This window comes from Polyodon spathula, chromosome 19, assembly GCF_017654505.1.
Source record: "Polyodon spathula isolate WHYD16114869_AA chromosome 19, ASM1765450v1, whole genome shotgun sequence".
Lineage (NCBI taxonomy): Eukaryota > Metazoa > Chordata > Actinopteri > Acipenseriformes > Polyodontidae > Polyodon > Polyodon spathula.
In genome coordinates this window covers 5570464-5586914 of record NC_054552.1, presented here as the reverse complement: position 1 = coordinate 5586914, position 16451 = coordinate 5570464, and the positions used below count along the sequence as shown (strand labels likewise).

Below are 16451 nucleotides of genomic sequence, written 5' to 3'. Positions count from 1 at the left end.
AAAAAGAGAAAGCAGTACTTCATTGTGTGAAAGAAGCCGTCATTTATTGTAGAGCTGATGAAAATTGGAGAGCTGGAATATTGAGGGTTGAAAAGAGAATGACAACCATTACCAAATGGGAAGAGCCTCTCTGACCGTCAATCTTTGAGCAAATATACAAAAGCTGCCCTATCAGGGCCCTGCTGTGAGGGGGAAGTCCCGCCCACCCCCTGCTGAAGAGGCACGTCCTCACAGTAGCACCTCGCCATTTTCTTTCGAAAACAGAGGTCGGCTGGGGACACGACCTCAAAGGAGAATGGTTGTCATTCTCTTTCAGGGAACCAGGGTTATGGTAATAACCTAATGTTCCCTTTCAATTCGAATGACAACCAATACCGAATGGGAAAGCTGTACCAAAGCTGTCGTGGCTCCAGATTAACGACAGTACAGCCCCACGGCAATAGCAACAGAGCCCACATGACGCCTAAGGGCCTGCCGCCTGCAAAACTAAAGCCCAGAGAGGGTCTCGTTCGGTTTGTCACATCAGGGCGGTAAAAGCGCACAAATGTCTGACTACCTGTCCATGTAGCAGCATTGCATAACTCATCTAAGGAGGCGCCATGAAGGAAAGCCCACGAAGTTGCCTGGCCCCTGGTAGAATGAGCCGTAATGTCCCCCGGTAACGGGGAGTCCGTCTGTTCATACGCCAAGCATATCGATTCTGTCACCCAGTGCGCTAGACGTTGCTTTGATAGGGCCTGACCTTGAGAGTGGGACCCGTAGCAGACAAACAGCTGGTTGGACTGTCTCCAGGATGCCGTCCTATCCAAATAACAGTGCAGATCCTGAACTGGGCATAGCGTATGTTGTCTACAGTCCTCCTCTGAGGTCTGAAAGTTTCCGAAACCATTGATTGGTTAATATGGAATGAGGATACCACCTTTGGCAAAAAGGATGGATTTGTTCTTAATGCTACCCGCGAGTCATTCCCATTGAAAGCCATACATGTGTCATCGATGGACAGCTCATGAAGCTCACTTACTCGTCTGGCAGACGTAATGGCTATTACAAATGCCACTTTTAATGAAACAGGGACTCCATGGGCTTAAAGGGGACCCATAAGGGCCCGCAGTACCAGTTCTAGATCCCACCTGGGGACCGTAATTTTCATGGGAGGACGAAGCCTCCGAGCCCCTTTAAGAAATTGCTCTGCCAGGAAATGTGCCCCAGGGGACACCGTCTCATGGCACACCGTCTCATGGCACACATTGTCATGGCACACTGATATTGGTGCCAGGTATGCCTTCAAAGTGGATTCTGATTTTCTTGCATTAAACAGGTGTTGTAAGAAGGTTAATATCGTTTCAATCGGGCAAGTCACCGGATCGTGACCTTCGGCAAGGCACCAGTCTTGGAAAACTTTCCATTTATATGAGTACTGGGCTCTAGTGCTCGATGCCCTAGAAGACTGTAGTGTTTCTACTACTGCAGCTGGCAAACCTCATCTGAATAGATGGCTCCGTTCAACGGCCAGACCCATAGTTGGAGCTGGGCTGGGTTTGGGTGCCATAATAGCCCCTCCGCTTGGCTCAGGAGGTCCTTGCGCAGTCGGAGCTGCCACCGCTGATCCGACAACATGTCGGAGAGGAGAGTAAAGCAGGGGCACCTCAGCCATCTGGGTGCAACCAGCAGAACCTGTGCTCTCTCCACCCTGATCCTCTCTAGTGTCAGGGATATTAAAGGTAGTGGAGGGAATGCATACAAGAGCCCCTGTGGCTAGGGGTGAGCTAGCACATCTACTCCCAGGTGGCCCCTGTCTCTCTCCATGGAGAACCATTGGGGGAATGAGTGGACTCGGCTGTGGCAAAGAGGTCAACTCGTGCTGGTCTAAACCTCTCCCAAATCTGTTTCACCACTTGAGGATGCAGCCTCCACGTCGAGCTGTCTGGAGCTCCTCTGGACAGGAGGTCTGCTGCCTTGTTGTCCACGTCGGGGAGGTCAACTGCCCTGATGAAACGTAAGTTTTTGTGCGTACAGAACAGGAGATTGTGTGCTGCGTGGTAAAGGCCCGGTGAGTGCAGGCCGCCTTGGTGATTTATGTAGGCTACCACTGTGGTGTTGTCCGTCCGGACCAGCACATGTTTGTGTGCTAATTGCTGGCAAAAAAATGTGATAACGCCAGGCTCGCTGCTTGCAGCTCTTGCGCATTTATGTGCGCTTCCTGCCAATGTCCCTTCCACTGACCTCTTATTCCTCTCCCGTTCCAGACCGCTCCCTAGCCCAGACTGGAGGCATCTGTAGTGATCACTTCCCTTCTGTGAGGGGATCAGAGGGGAGACCCGGGTGTAGATTGCCGGGACAGAGCCAGCACTCCAGTGTCTTCCGGCATTGTCTGGAAACTCTCACCACCCAGTACCGATCTCGGACCGGGTGCACCTTGAGCGTATTCACCCAGGCTTGAAGCGGGCACATTCTCAGCAGCCCTAGTGGAAGGATTCTCGGGGCGGCTGCCGTCAGCACCAACAACCTTTGATTAGTTTAACCTGTAGGAGAGCGTCCTCTCTGAATAGGGAGAGTGTGGTCTCCAATGACCGAATCTTTTCTTCCGACAGTGAGGCAAGCATGCTCACAGAGTTCAGTTTGATCTGCAGGAACACTGGACTGAGACGGTACGAAGTTGCTTTTCTGTTGATGTATTGAGAGCCCTAACTTCGCTACATAATCTATGACCTGTTTGGTGTGCGCTTCTGCGCGTGCTTTTGACTGCGTGCAAACAAACCAATCGTCCAGGTAGCTTAGGATCCGAATACCCCGCAACCTGAGTGGAGCCAATGCTGCATCCATCCACATGAAAATGTGCGGGGTGCCAGCGAGAGGCCAAATGGCAGCACACAGAATTCGTACGCCTTGAAAGGCGAAGCGCAGATATTTTCTGTGCGCGGGACGGATCGGGACATGAAAATAGGCATCTTGCATGTCAATCGATGTGAACCAGTCGCCCGGTTGGGTGGACTGGAGGATATGCTGTGCTGTTAACATGTTGAACTTCCTCTGTTTGAGGAACAAGTTGAGGAACCTGAGGTCCATAATTGGTCTGAAACTGCCGTACCTTTTGGGTACGAGGAAGTACCTTGAGTAAAAGCCATTGAGGGCATCACGTGGACTTACCAAGCATACAGCGTTCTTCCTTCGAAGATTGTTGATCTCCTGTTGAAGGAGTATCACCCTCGCTGGTTCGACGGTGGTGAGGAGCACACCCTTGAAGGGTGACGGACCTATGCGGAATTGTAGAGCGTATCCGTGTCTCATAGTCGATAGCACCCAGGAGTTCTGGGTGCAGCCTTGCCATGGGTCGTTGCTTTTGGTCAATCCAGTTTGGTGGCAGCCAGGGCCCCTCAGGGGCGGTCTCCCATGGGCTTGGGAGGGGGCAGGTCTTTCTTAGGCCCTGGCCTTGGTCTCCAGCCGGGGAACCGGTTACCCCTGGCCTGCGGTGGTCCCCTGTCGCTGGTCCTGCCTCTGCCTCTGCCTGATTGTCTACTCTGGGGTGGAGGGAGGTGTTCAGACCCTTTTATCCCAGCAGGCTGTGCATGCTACCTTGGGTGCTGACTATAAACTGGAAGGTGCGAGAACTTTGAGGTGACCTCCATGGCCTTGTGGGACCTCTCAAGGCTCACATCAATGGTCACCCCGAAAGTCTGCCCCGGTGTAATGGGGGCATCCAGCAGCGCCACCTTCTTGGTCTCTGCGACCTTGGTTTGCATCAGCAACAAATGCTGGCAAACAGCCACCATCGCCACCAGCGACCTCCCTGATGCCCGACCTAACTCCCCTCACCAAATCTGGGAAGTTCTGGCATAAGAGGAGGGCGTGCTGTGGGTGTCTTCTCTGCTGGAGGAGGCGGTTCCCCTTTCCCTCCTGTTCCGCCGGCCATGGGACATCCGTGGCTGCAGCTGCCCGCTGCATTAGCACCCGGAACTCCTCCCTCTGGGACACGTGTGGCAAGGGCGGCAGGGTGCTCCCCACTGTGGCCTGCCCGACAGAGGTGGCTGGGTCTGACACGTCCAACCTGGATGCCGTGAAAGATAGCTCGCATGTGCTAGGTGGTCTAGGCAGAGGGGACTGGGAACGAGACTGTGGGGGCTAGGGCTACCCGGTGGTAGGTGGCAGCCTGCCCTGAGACTTTAATAGGGTCTCCAGTATAGTTTGCTGAGCCCTTACAGTGTCTGCCAGCTCTGCGAAGCGCCGCTCGGCCGAGCTTGGGCGCCTTCAAGGTGACTGCGTGGGGAAGGGGAGCGGTGCCTGCATGGCGAACTGCTGTCCCCTGGGGAAGGGGAGCGGTGCCTGCGGGGCGACTGTCTGTCCCCTGATGATTGTCCCCCAGACTGTAGACGGCTTCGAAGAGGTTCGCCGGTGCTGAGTCAATTGGGACCAGATAGGCGCTGTTTCTTCAACCTCACGATCGGCAGGAAAAACCGCGGTCGATGCCGGGGTATGCAGCCGATTCAATTGGCTTGGTCGCCGAGGGCAAGCGCAGCCAAGCTAGAAAAGCCAGAGGATTGAAGGGGGCGCTAGGCCCGAGCTGTTTTTTTTTTTTTTTCGGTCACTGTGACCAATTAAATCTGCATGGAGGGCGAAGAGGGGGTCGAAACCAGCTCTAGCCAGAAAACTGATGTGGGAATTATAGCGAGAGCAGTGTTACCAACATGCGAAAGCGTGATTACCGTGGATTTTTAAAATTTATTTGGAAAACTAAATAAATCGGCCAAATCGGAACTCAAATGCATAAACAACTTATGACCTGTCTCAGACAGATGAGAGAGAAAATGGCGATGTGCTACTGTAAGGACGTCCCTCTGCAGCAGGATGTGGGTGGGACTTCATCTTCACAGCAGGGCCCTGATAGAGCAACTTTTGTATATTTGCTCAGAGATTGACGGTCAGAGAGGCTCTTCCCATTCGGTAGTAGTTGTCATTCGAATTGAAAGGGAACTATATTTACTGTCTCCGTAAACCGAGGTCGTTGGTCATGTAACTGTCTTTCATCAAGAGATTGTAGAAACTGAAATTCGTGTATTAATAGAAATCGTAGTGTTCTATTTTCAGTAGTATAATGTTTTTCTTGGATGTAGTCTGCATATTATGTAGCGTATTGTAATTTTAGTTTTTAAAAGAGACTCATCAAAGCCTTAATTTATTAAAGCAGCAAGCAGTGTCATGGATGAGTGTATGTAGCACTGGATAATATATTGAGGGTTTCTGGTTTTCTGTGTTTTCGTCGTGTTTAACTACGTTTCCTTTTAAAATAACTCTGAGCACTGTTTAATGTGTTTTGGTTTCTGAATTAAAACTCATAAATGTGCTAATTGTGAAATTAATTCGTAAAGGAGTGGCGAAAAACAAAACTACAAGCTCGAATGTAATGTCTGTGTACCTCCAGACACGGAGCAGAGAGACTCTCGGAGAATATTAAGAGGTAGTTCGTTTTTATTTATTTATTTAAAAAAAAATTTGATGTACATTTAAAAAAAATAAATAAAAAGCAAAAGCAGCACAGATCTAAATATCAGTCTGTTAATTTTACTGATAAAGTACAATACTGCCTCCCTTGTTCTTCTGCTCTGCGCATGTCTTCAAAGATCTGCGCATGTGCAGTTAGCAAAAATAAATGTGGTGGCACATTCGACCCCAGCATATACTGCAGGTTTACAGATAGATTGCTAAGGAGAGTAAAGACAACAAACAGTTGTTTTTAGTTTGTCTTCCAATTATTAATTCTTGCATGTCACTAGTTCACCAGCAGAGCTATTTCCTGTTCTTTCCTGGGTGTTATTTTTTAGTTTTTGTTTTTTGTAAAAAGTCCAAGCTTCTGACCTAAATTTTGATATTTATATTAAAATGGCCCTGCCTTATAATGAGGTATTGTTGCAGTAGATGACGCCCAAATCAGAATTATAATAGTCATGTACACACAATCTATGCTACCTTTTGATCTTGTTTTTACCCTGTCTGCCTTTCTTTTTTGGAAATCCCCTTTTGTTAAATAGTTTTGAAAGGTTTTAAAACCTATTGATTGGTTGTTATATTAAATATACCTTACCTTACCTTAAATCTACTTTTAAAACGTACATAAATACATAAATAAATAAATAAACATTAGAGGTGAAAGGTTTAAACTGTTGCTTACTGGTGACTAGTTATTACTTAATGCACTATACGTTCCTCTTATTCCAGATAAGTGCAGATCAGTAGTGGTATTGTCAGTTACATTTCGAAACAAAGATATTTACTGTAGATATTCTGGTTGTGTATTGAGCACACTTTCAGTTTGTAAAACATACAATTACTAATGATAACTGGGTTGCGTTTCTAAATCAGAGCTTCTTAGTACTTCTTCCAAGAACCCTATAGGAAAATGTGGGAAAGTAGTGCTACACTAAATAAGTACAGGTTTCTGACTCCATTATTTATCAGCTCCATAGTTAATACTGAAATTGTGACATACTGCACTTGCACAGTAGGGGGCGATACACAACACAGTGGTTCTCAAACTATGGGTCAGGGGGGTCACAAAACAACCACATCACAAGCAGTCTGACTCTGTTATTTCTTCCTTTGTTCATGCTCAATTGCAGTGTTGTGCTATGAAAGCCTGTCTGATTAAGAATAATACATTGGGTTTTTTTTTTGTTTGTTTTTTTTTTATAATTTAGGTGTAATCCTGTCGAGAGGGTGCATATTAGAGGAGGCGTGGTTGACCCGTGTCATTTGAGAGGAAGTCCCAGTTTGAAAAGGTTTGAAAAGTTTGAGAACGGCTGAACTGTATGTATTTTTAAGACTAGCATACAGGACACAATGAAACAGGATTTATTTATACATGCATTTATTAAAATATTTACCATGAAAACCCATTGAGACGAGATGCAACACACAGTGGAAATGAAAAGCTCAAAACAATGAAATACTCAACATTGAATGAATTAAACTTAGCATTAACCAGTAAAAGACCAACTACAAAAGAAGCTCCTTTGTACAATACCAGCCAAGCACAAAGAGTAAGTATGCATAAAATTACTTATTAATGAATCTTACAAAAGGTGTATTAAAACACATGATACTATTGTTGTGATTGAAAATGCATTCTGCAATGTAGAAAAAAAACAGACTTTACTGAGTCTTAATCACAACTTGTTTTATACACTTACTGAAAGCAGGTTTTTTAATCTTTAATGGTTCAGTTATTATAGTTAGCATCACATTCTCAAAAAGTAGGTACATTTAAAGAAGTTTACGTTGTTGTATTATTACCCTAAATAATTACTTTAACATCTACAAAGCAAGAACTTTTAATATAGCAGGAGGAAAAACCTAAACATATTATCAAACTGTAATAGATTTAGAAGCCTGTATTTATGGTGGAGTAACCCTATTAGCTATTAGGCTGTTTCAAATGTAAAATGTCCCATGGTGATTCAGGGGATCACTAAAATATTTGTTTTGTCTTTCATTCTGATTTTAGAAGTCAGCAGAAGGAACGGTTTCATATTTGACAATGTTGGCCATTTTCGCTTTGTAGATCAGAACTCCACAAACCAGGGAAACGGCAGCAATGAAAGCAACAGCGACAACCAGGATGTTCAAGTTCAAATTCAGATTGGAGCCTGGAAGACAAAAACAATCCAGCAATGTTAGGGAAATAATGCTATGGTTCTACAACAGCTGTTGTACAAATACCTCTACACTGTACATTTCCTTCTCAGATTTATAAACATTGAAAAGGTTACAAGAGTAAAAATTGTAGGGTCATTTTTCTATCCAATTCAGCTTGATAAAAAGTAAAGCCTGGTTATCAAACCAAGCAGTATATTCCTCTAATTTAAAAGCTGTGTATTAAACATTATACATTTTCAAACCTTTTCTAAAATGCCGACTTTAGTCCATGCAGGTCAACTTTGCTATAATAATACAAACTCCTCTCCTGCATTACCTGGGCTGCCTGAAGAGCTCCTTGCAAAACGCAGAGGCCCCTGGGATATGAAGTGTCTCTGGCTCTGTGAAGCCAGTGATCTCTTGCGATGGTGATGTCCAATAGAGGTACCATTGGTGCAGCCCTGAGCACACCTATTGCTGGGATCCCCTGCTACACACAGGATGACTGTGCAGCTGATGTACACCTTGTGTGATAAAGATAAGCAGCAAAGAATATCTTAGTCTTAAAAATAACAAGAAGTATTTGCATGAAATTATTTATATGTGAATTAGTAAAAATAATAATAATTTCAAGACCCTATGTACAGTATATACATTATACTGTATATCCATAAACCTTATCCTTAAAGTTGTAAGGGTTGTTACTAATCAATACGTCTGAGTTAACTTTAGATTTGTTTTTAACCAGAGAATAAGTTGAGTAGATCTAGCTGGGTATGAAAGGGTTAATGAAGTTTAATTGTGGCATGCTTGATATCTGGACCATATGGCTATAAATCAAGTACATTTTCTGGTTCTAATATTCTGTCCTCACACAGTCAATGATATTAATCCATAGTTGTCCTTCCATTTACCTGTTCATAGTTCCCAATGAAATTAAAGGCCTCCAATCCAAATCTGAAATCTGTCTGGTTGTTTAAATAGACAACGGTGGTTTCATCTTCAATGCACCTAGACAATACAAAAGTTTTAAATAGGAATCAATTTGAAAACTTGTTAGCTTTGTAAAATCAGACAGTTATAGATAAATAAATATATTTACAGAGAAATATCCAGAAAAAGTATGCAGTGTTATTCTAAGTACAATTAAATGAGGTCCAAATTTGCTGCCCAGTCACTGAAATATGCCCATACCTGGCATTTTACACTATTATACAAACAGACTGAATCTACCCTGCGTTAGTTTCATGATGACACATTGAAAGAACATTACCCATTGCTAATGATATCATAGTAGATGGGATCATTGGGGTTATCATTTGGTGTTGCTCTGCAGGACTCCACAAACAGCTGTGTGGTTGAAAGGGATGTCTGTACTTGGATGTCCATGTATATCATGTCCTGTAGCTGCACCTCTATGGGATAACTGTTTGGGTTGATCATTCTGCTGAAAGCACTGCTGTCATAGAACTCAAACAAATAGGTGAAACTGCCAAAACCGGCTTCTGTGAACAGATAAGCACTCTTGTGTGCTTTGAAGGAGGTTGAGAGTCGACTCTTCTTGGGGAATTTGCAAATAAACGGTATCTCGATCTGATGCTTTCTGGTTATGATGTCATGAGGATTATCAAACGATGTAATTTCATTTCTGAAAATGAGATCATTTTCAGTTTCCTGCAATAATGAGAATTGAGACAAGTTTTGATGCAGTTCTGATAAGATTATAGGATATTTTGATATTTTGACATATTTTAGCAGTTCATGATGCAACAAAAAACACAAAACATTTTGCTGAATATAAATCTGCAGCCTAATTAATTAATTGCATTAATAGTTGAGCAGTAAGTCACAAATGAAATACTAAAATGAATAACAATATTATAAATATACAGTTTCTATAATTACCTCCAGCTTTGTTCCACAGGAGTTCAGAGACACGCTTGCAATAATATGAGAGCCATTAGATGTCACTGAACATGTCGGATCATTTAAACGTAAATGATTTTCATGAAGTCCTCTTACCGAAGACTTGGAAATGTACAGAGTCATTGTTGTGTCAGTGCATTCGATATCAGCTTCACCTACTGTTGGACAAAACATTTCCTTCATTAAGAAATTAAATGAAGCCACTTTATTCATTCACTTTACAGGCAATTTGTAAATTTCAAGATAAACACCCAGCATTTCACAGGTATTGTAACACATAACGAATCTATTGAATATTCAGTGTAAATTGGAAATAATGTTATTGCTTCTTTAGAAAATAATGGAGTTGCACACAAATTCATATCATACAGATTTTAGATTTGGTAGTTATGTTGTGGTTTATTTTTCAGCTGGTTGTTTTAAGCTAAGGTAGAGCAGTCCAAGATTACTGTATTTGGGCTTGTCTAAACAAGTCAAATTACTGTAAGCTTTTCCTTTTTTTATTTACTTACTTTTATTAACAACAACTGCTATAACACATCTCATTTCAGACTGGTACCTGGAGAAAACAAAAACAAAGTAATTTAGAAAAAAAAACACTTTAAATAAATGTTTTAAAGAAGCAACTACGGTAGGCTATACTCACCCACTTGCTGTTTCTGCAATGAAACATATGGGAATGTGTTCGCCAAAGTCATTTTCAGTTGGGGTCCACGTGATCATTACATCGATGACTCCAGTGTTGCTATCGTAGTTTTTTAATGTTTTTGTTATGTTAAGGGGTCCACTCATCTTGATGTCAGATATTCTATGCAAGAAAAAAAAAAGTTTTGCAATCTCTATAAATATTCACACAGAAAAGCAAACAATAGCCTAGCAAGGGTAGGCTTTCCCAGGTACCCAGAAAACTAGTCTGCAAATTTGCGGCTCTCGTTATTTTTTTTTTCTCATCTGGTTGCATGCATGTTTGTATTGCAGAGTATTGGTATATGTTGATCATGCTTTTGTTTTCATATACTGATAACATTGTCTAAAAATGGTTCTTAATCACATGTAATAACTTGCATGAAACCTAATTCTGCAAAAGTTGGAAGCAATCAATCTACACACTGCAAGGCAGAAAAAAGAAAGAATGTGAACCACACTCTGGGGAAAAAGAAAACTACTGCCACCACCGTAACTGATGTGCTTTCTTTATTCTTAATTGTCATATAATAGCAGATACGTGTGTTTAACATGAAGCCTTTACATTGGGTATTGTTTCTTTCTATATAGGATGTACAGTACCAGTACATAACATGTACTCTTTTAAAATGTGCAATCATTGGTTAAACAGCAGCTTCACCTGTCCCTTGTTGCTACTGCTCTGAGAGGGATTTGGAATTCATGTCCAACTGATGCATTTACATAGATGCCATGGGGAGGAGATGGATTTAGAAACTGTGGTCTGTATTCCCCAAAATTACAGGAGGGCACAGCAGGGTCAACTGAAATATATTTAAAGATATATTTTTATTAACAAAATAGATATTCATGGACCAAAATGCATTCAGAATACAATAGTAACAATAAAATAAATAATACATCTGGCTCTGAACGGACTATGCATTACTTTTGTTACAGAAGACCAACATTGCTTGTAATTACCAAAAACAGTTTATATGATTGCATGTCACAAAGACAGCTGCAGTGGGTGACGTCAGACCAGAAACAGGAACCGACTCATAACACAGGTTTTGGAACGGTTAAGGTGCTGATGCGCAGTTTAATAATTAAACAGACAGAAAATAAAAGGTTTGTAGCAAAAACAGCACACGGCACCTGAGGCCAAAATAAATAGACAAACGAGTAGACACTAACAAAACAGGGTGGATGAACGCTACACAAAACAAATACAGTGCTGGTGCTTCCAGCACTTGTAGCAATTGATATTTATAATTACGCTTCTCCTCTCTCTCTACCCCGTTCTCCACTCCCGAACACACAACCCCAAGTGAGTGAAAACATGCTGCTATTATACAGATGTACTGAGACTCGACTGCTAATCAATCATTCAGTTGGAGTCACGGTACAACTGCATGTGAATTAATAAAGTGCAATTCCCCGTGCTCACATATTACTACATTTTACTTTCACGTGAAGTGCTGTGCAACCCTCGTGCCTAAATACACATACACATTTTAAACACTCGTGTTACACAGACCCATTTATATCCTGTGTACCATGACTATACACCAACATTAACACACAACATACAACACAAAATACACACAGGAGAGGGGCACTTTGCCACATGGCAACGTAAAGCAAACTTTATATTAATTATGCTGGGTCTCTGTAAACCAAAAGAGTAACTAAATGTAATGCTATACAATATGTTCATATCTCCTTAGCACCCATCGAAAATCACTGCTATGATATTGATACTGTAATTCAATTTCAAGTCAGCCTAAACAGATGTGATTTAAACTCTTTCTGAATGGTGCTGGTCAACTTGCATTATAAATACTGACCTTGAACAACAAACTGCAAGGGTATTTTGCTCAGTGTATAATAATATTGTGAACTTGCTGGAAATGATGTAGTGGTCTGAGTGAGATTGAATGGGTTTCGGGTAGATGTTGTACCATCTCCATATCTTAATGTTATGTACTGCCTTGGAGAATCTTCCAGTACAAGTTCAAACACAAGTGTAGAACCATGTGCTGCACCATTAAAAGATAAAGTGCAGGTACTCTGGGAAAATGTAAGCAGACAATAATTAAAAAGGAAAACTGATTGAAAATAAAAGCATATGTTCACAATTAGAAATTACTTTTACAGTAGATTTGTTTTCTAAGTGATTTTGACCAGTTTAATTGTGATTGATCTGTTTCTGATAACTAAGGACGGTATTTATATATTTCAGATGATCATTTTACAGTATTGCATATCGGTTACATAATCTTTTTCTATGGAAAGGTATGCTTCCATCTTAGAGTATTTTATTTACCTACATAGTTCTCATACTGTAGTTTTTTCAAGCTGAACACGTTTTGTGACATACCTCATCTATATGGAAATTTGAATGTTGGTAGCAGCTGAAACACTCATGGTAGCTTGCAACTCCATATCGGCATCTTACACGATCCCCATCTGGGTCATGTGCCATTAATGTGTATGCTGATGGACAGTTTCCAGGGACCCTTGAATACAAGCAAAACAAAGAGTACAAAATAAACTGCCTGTTTGTACTTCAGGTTTGTGGTTTTGCTAATTATATTACACAACCTCAGGATTTACCAGCAAATCAATGCAAAGGATAAGAAGAAAAAATGGCCACGCTTTATTTTAAAGACCATTTCTTTTGTTTATTAACTGTTAGCAAACAACTAATAGACATGTTAATGTACATTATTTATTTCTGTTAACTTTATTTAATAATATACACAGTAATAGGCCAGTTAAAACTGCAAACACCAGAGCCCTATGGATGATCAATACCCAGTCAATCACAAGCTTGAAATCGGTTCAAATTGTTACTGAGGTAAAGTTAAGCAAATTAAATCAGTTTTTTATAAACCCTAACCTAATCCTAACAAACATAACCCTAACCCTAACATTTAGCTAAAAATTAACAATGTTTATTAACAGTTAATAAAATGTGACAGAAAAAAAAGAAGAATCTCAAACCTGATTATTGGAAGGATTGTCGTTACTGGGGATCTGTTGGGGAATCCAGTATCTGATCTTGTGCCCAGATCTACATGAGTCAACAGCAGCCACGAGGAAGCAGAATTTGAGTTGTAGATCCAACAGCAGCTTGTGTCTCTATATAGGTAATATACAAAACGTTATAGATTATATATGAGAAAGTATTGTATAAGGGTAGGCTAAAGGTTTAAAGATCTGGGTTTAATTTAGTTCAAAACATTAGATACAGCACTTGGAAAAAGATGCACAACAGCAGTGTAGCAATGCTGGTTATTTTTAAATATTAAAACTACTAGTTGAAACTTTTAAATCATTACTCTTGTGCTCATTATATCATTTTAAAATAAACTTACTGCAAGTCAAAAGGTTTATCACTCGATATCCTTCTTGACATGTAGCCCTCTGCCTGACACCAGCTGACTCCTAAAGGGTCACTATCAATTGTCCCGTATTCAAAGTGCTCAATAGAACCACAGTTTCCCTGACTGCAGTACCAGTAAAACTCCCGATGACATCCATTTCTGAATGACTCTTTGTAACGAAAGTCCACCTGCAATTTAGTAATGACATATAAATGTCATTAATTAGATGTTTCTACCTTTTCCTAGTACCAATGGTAAAAATGTAAGGAAAAAAACAAAACAATTCAAATAAACATGTGATTTGTATATTATGAAATAACTTTAACATAGAACAAAAAGTTGAAAAGATGAGAATTACCCTGATTGTCCCATCTGGATTTCTTCCCTTGGGTGTGAAAGTCATGATCCCACCTTGCAGATGAGATGCAAAGACTCCGGAGACCAAGCTACAGCAAAGCAGCACAACAAGCAGACCCATTGTTGCTTGGCTGTTTCAGTGACCTGATCAAGAAGCTGCTCGAGCACCCACTTTTATACATCTGTGACCACCACAATCACAATCAGCTGGGATATGGAAAGACAGCTATAGGCTGGCTGGCTCTTTTGTTTTTAACAAGGAAGTTTGAGGTTAAAAAAATAAACTGATTAGCCAGAAAATATTCATTTCAGTTTCTAATTTGGAAGGTAAAACGCAATATCTATAATTATTTAAGCATTTCTGACGATGCACCACCCGTTTCTTTAGTATATTTAGATTTTTGCACTTGGAAGTGAATTCAAATAATTATAAACATTTAAAAAAAATATTAGGCAGTGTGGCAGAGCGAAAGCCACAGTTTTATTAATAGTGTGATCACGAGTGTTTGTGAGTAACAGTTTAGCGTTAATGTTGGTTTTAGAGAGAGGGTCTGTGTTTCATGTTTCGTTTTCCGTACTGTGCTGTTTGTTTACGTCCATGAGTTTTTGAATTACCTTTTGTTTTGATGCTTGTGTATCTTTTAGTTTGTTTTTGTTGGAGTTTGTACCATGTTGTTTTGTTTATTTAGTGGGGCCATAAGTGGGCCTGTGAAGTGATTTTGGTTCCCTGCTTTTCTTTTTACGCTAGGCTTTGTTCCAGGGGTCCATATACAATGGTGAGTATGCCTTCATTAACTTGTTGACTCAAATGATTCTGAAGATCAGGCAGAGTGTCAAAATGACCAGTTTAGACCAAACAGGTGTGAATGTAATTGAGAATTGTTTCAATGTAAACTGGTTGAGGATAAAGAGACAAAAAAAAAAAAAACTAACAAGAAACATAAAAAATGTCCTTAACGTCCTGAAGTTGGTGGCTATGATGTAGTGTTTGAGCGCCCTTAAATTAAAAAAAATTAGTGACATGATGCCCAAAACAGAAAATAAAACTCAATTATCGAAAGCCATACCACACATTTTCAAAGAAATGGGCATGGAAACTTTACATTCCCCATCATTATGTACATTTTGACATTTCAGTTGAATTTATTTATTTGTGTTATTAACCACAGATATGTTTGATTAATGTGAGTGCAAGATATCTTGTTTAGCCAGATTCCTAACAATGTTTTTGAGGTTATTTATAAATCTTTAACCTGTCAATGGAACATGTTGTTTAGCCTGATTCCTGTTCAGCATCTTGTCGATCTGTTCAAATCCACAGGTTGTTCAGCACTCTGATTAGCGATCTGTGCAGAAACTGTGAACAGGACAATAGAGATTCAGGACCCTGGACAGTGATCACTCTTCAACTAGTTTATGCCAGGAACAGGACTAGAAATATATAGAACTGTGGTAAGCGTGCAATGGAAAGTTGTACCAGGACCAGGACTGCACAGGGTCAGAACCTTGGTCTCAGAACCACTGCGCTGCTGATCATTAACAAGAAATAACAGTTTATTAAAATAACATTAACTAAATAACAATAACAGCATTACTCCTGTAGAGCTTTATAGCATGTTATAACGTTATTATAAAGAGCCTTACAGAGGTGTTATCATTAGAGCTGCGCATGATTTTGTAGTGTTTGACCTGTAGGAATGATCAAGTCCTACTATCAAAAGCTCATTACCAATTGCAACCAGGCTAAGAGGTTTCTTTCTAACTCAATGATGGTGACTCAAGCTTGAGTGATTCACCCCCCCCCCCCCTTAATGGTGCATCCCTGTTTTCAACTGCAGTGCTTTAAACTATCAGAGGTTGGATGACAGGAATTGATCCCAACACCTCTCTCCACAGAAGTCTGATTATGCAATATTCTACTTTTTTTAAAAATTATTTATCACCTCTGTCTGATCTGGTTAATGGAAAAATTCCTTATTTCCAATGATATTAAGCAGGAATAGTTGAACAGAGAACAGATACTAATTGACATTCTGCTTGATTGTGTGATTAATTGCTTTTGTTAACCATCTAATCTGTGTGCATGCAATATAGCTTGTTTAGACGGATTCCTCTGGATGTTGGTCATGCATCACTGGAATGCAAGACTTGGCAGAAGATTTGTATATGAAATGATTGATTACCCAATTGTTTAAAAAAAATACTACATTTACTGTAGCGTAGCGTCCCAGTCAAGGCTGGTCTGCATTCTTTCAATTATTTCATCGAACAAAACAAAACACAATAACAAATCAAAGGTCTGAAGAAAACACTACTCACACTTGACAACAAATACTCAAAATAAGCAAACCCAAAACATCCAAGCTCTCTTTCTCTTTTGCTTTCTTTCTTCATTTCATTTTCTCTCTCTTCTCCACTCTCTCCTCTGCAGAGCAGATGTGTATGCCATGGCAAACAAAGTTGCACCTGCTGCGGTATGGATACATT

The 16451-nt window shown here is 40.8% G+C and overlaps 1 protein-coding gene across 1 annotated transcript; it reads right to left on the bottom strand.

The window, feature by feature from the left end:
* Window positions 1-6842: 6842 nt before the first annotated feature.
* LOC121294387 (CUB and zona pellucida-like domain-containing protein 1) lies at window positions 6843-14121 on the bottom strand. Its single transcript, XM_041218016.1, has 13 exons — window positions 13966-14121; window positions 13599-13795; window positions 13225-13362; window positions 12599-12737; window positions 12066-12288; window positions 10898-11039; window positions 10199-10360; window positions 10065-10111; window positions 9532-9710; window positions 8900-9300; window positions 8541-8637; window positions 7964-8150; window positions 6843-7637 (listed from the first exon to the last, which is right to left on the bottom strand). Exons 1-13 carry the CDS (start codon window positions 14083-14085, stop codon window positions 7492-7494), a joined length of 2178 nt encoding a protein of 725 aa, XP_041073950.1. The 5' UTR covers window positions 14086-14121; the 3' UTR covers window positions 6843-7491.
* Window positions 14122-16451: the final 2330 nt, after the last annotated feature.

Bases quoted from the DNA above. Each gene is read 5' to 3' on its own strand.
- LOC121294387 (XM_041218016.1), bottom strand. From the start codon at position 14,085: ATGGGTCTGCTTGTTGTGCTGCTTTGCTGTAGCTTGGTCTCCGGAGTC. The intron at 12,738-13,224 runs GTTTGAGATTCT...CTTGTATTCAAG, and splicing joins ACAATCCTTCCAATAATCAG to GGTCCCTGGAAACTGTCCAT. The intron at 10,112-10,198 runs GTGAGTATAGCC...TGTTTTCTCCAG, and splicing joins ATTGCAGAAACAGCAAGTGG to GTACCAGTCTGAAATGAGAT.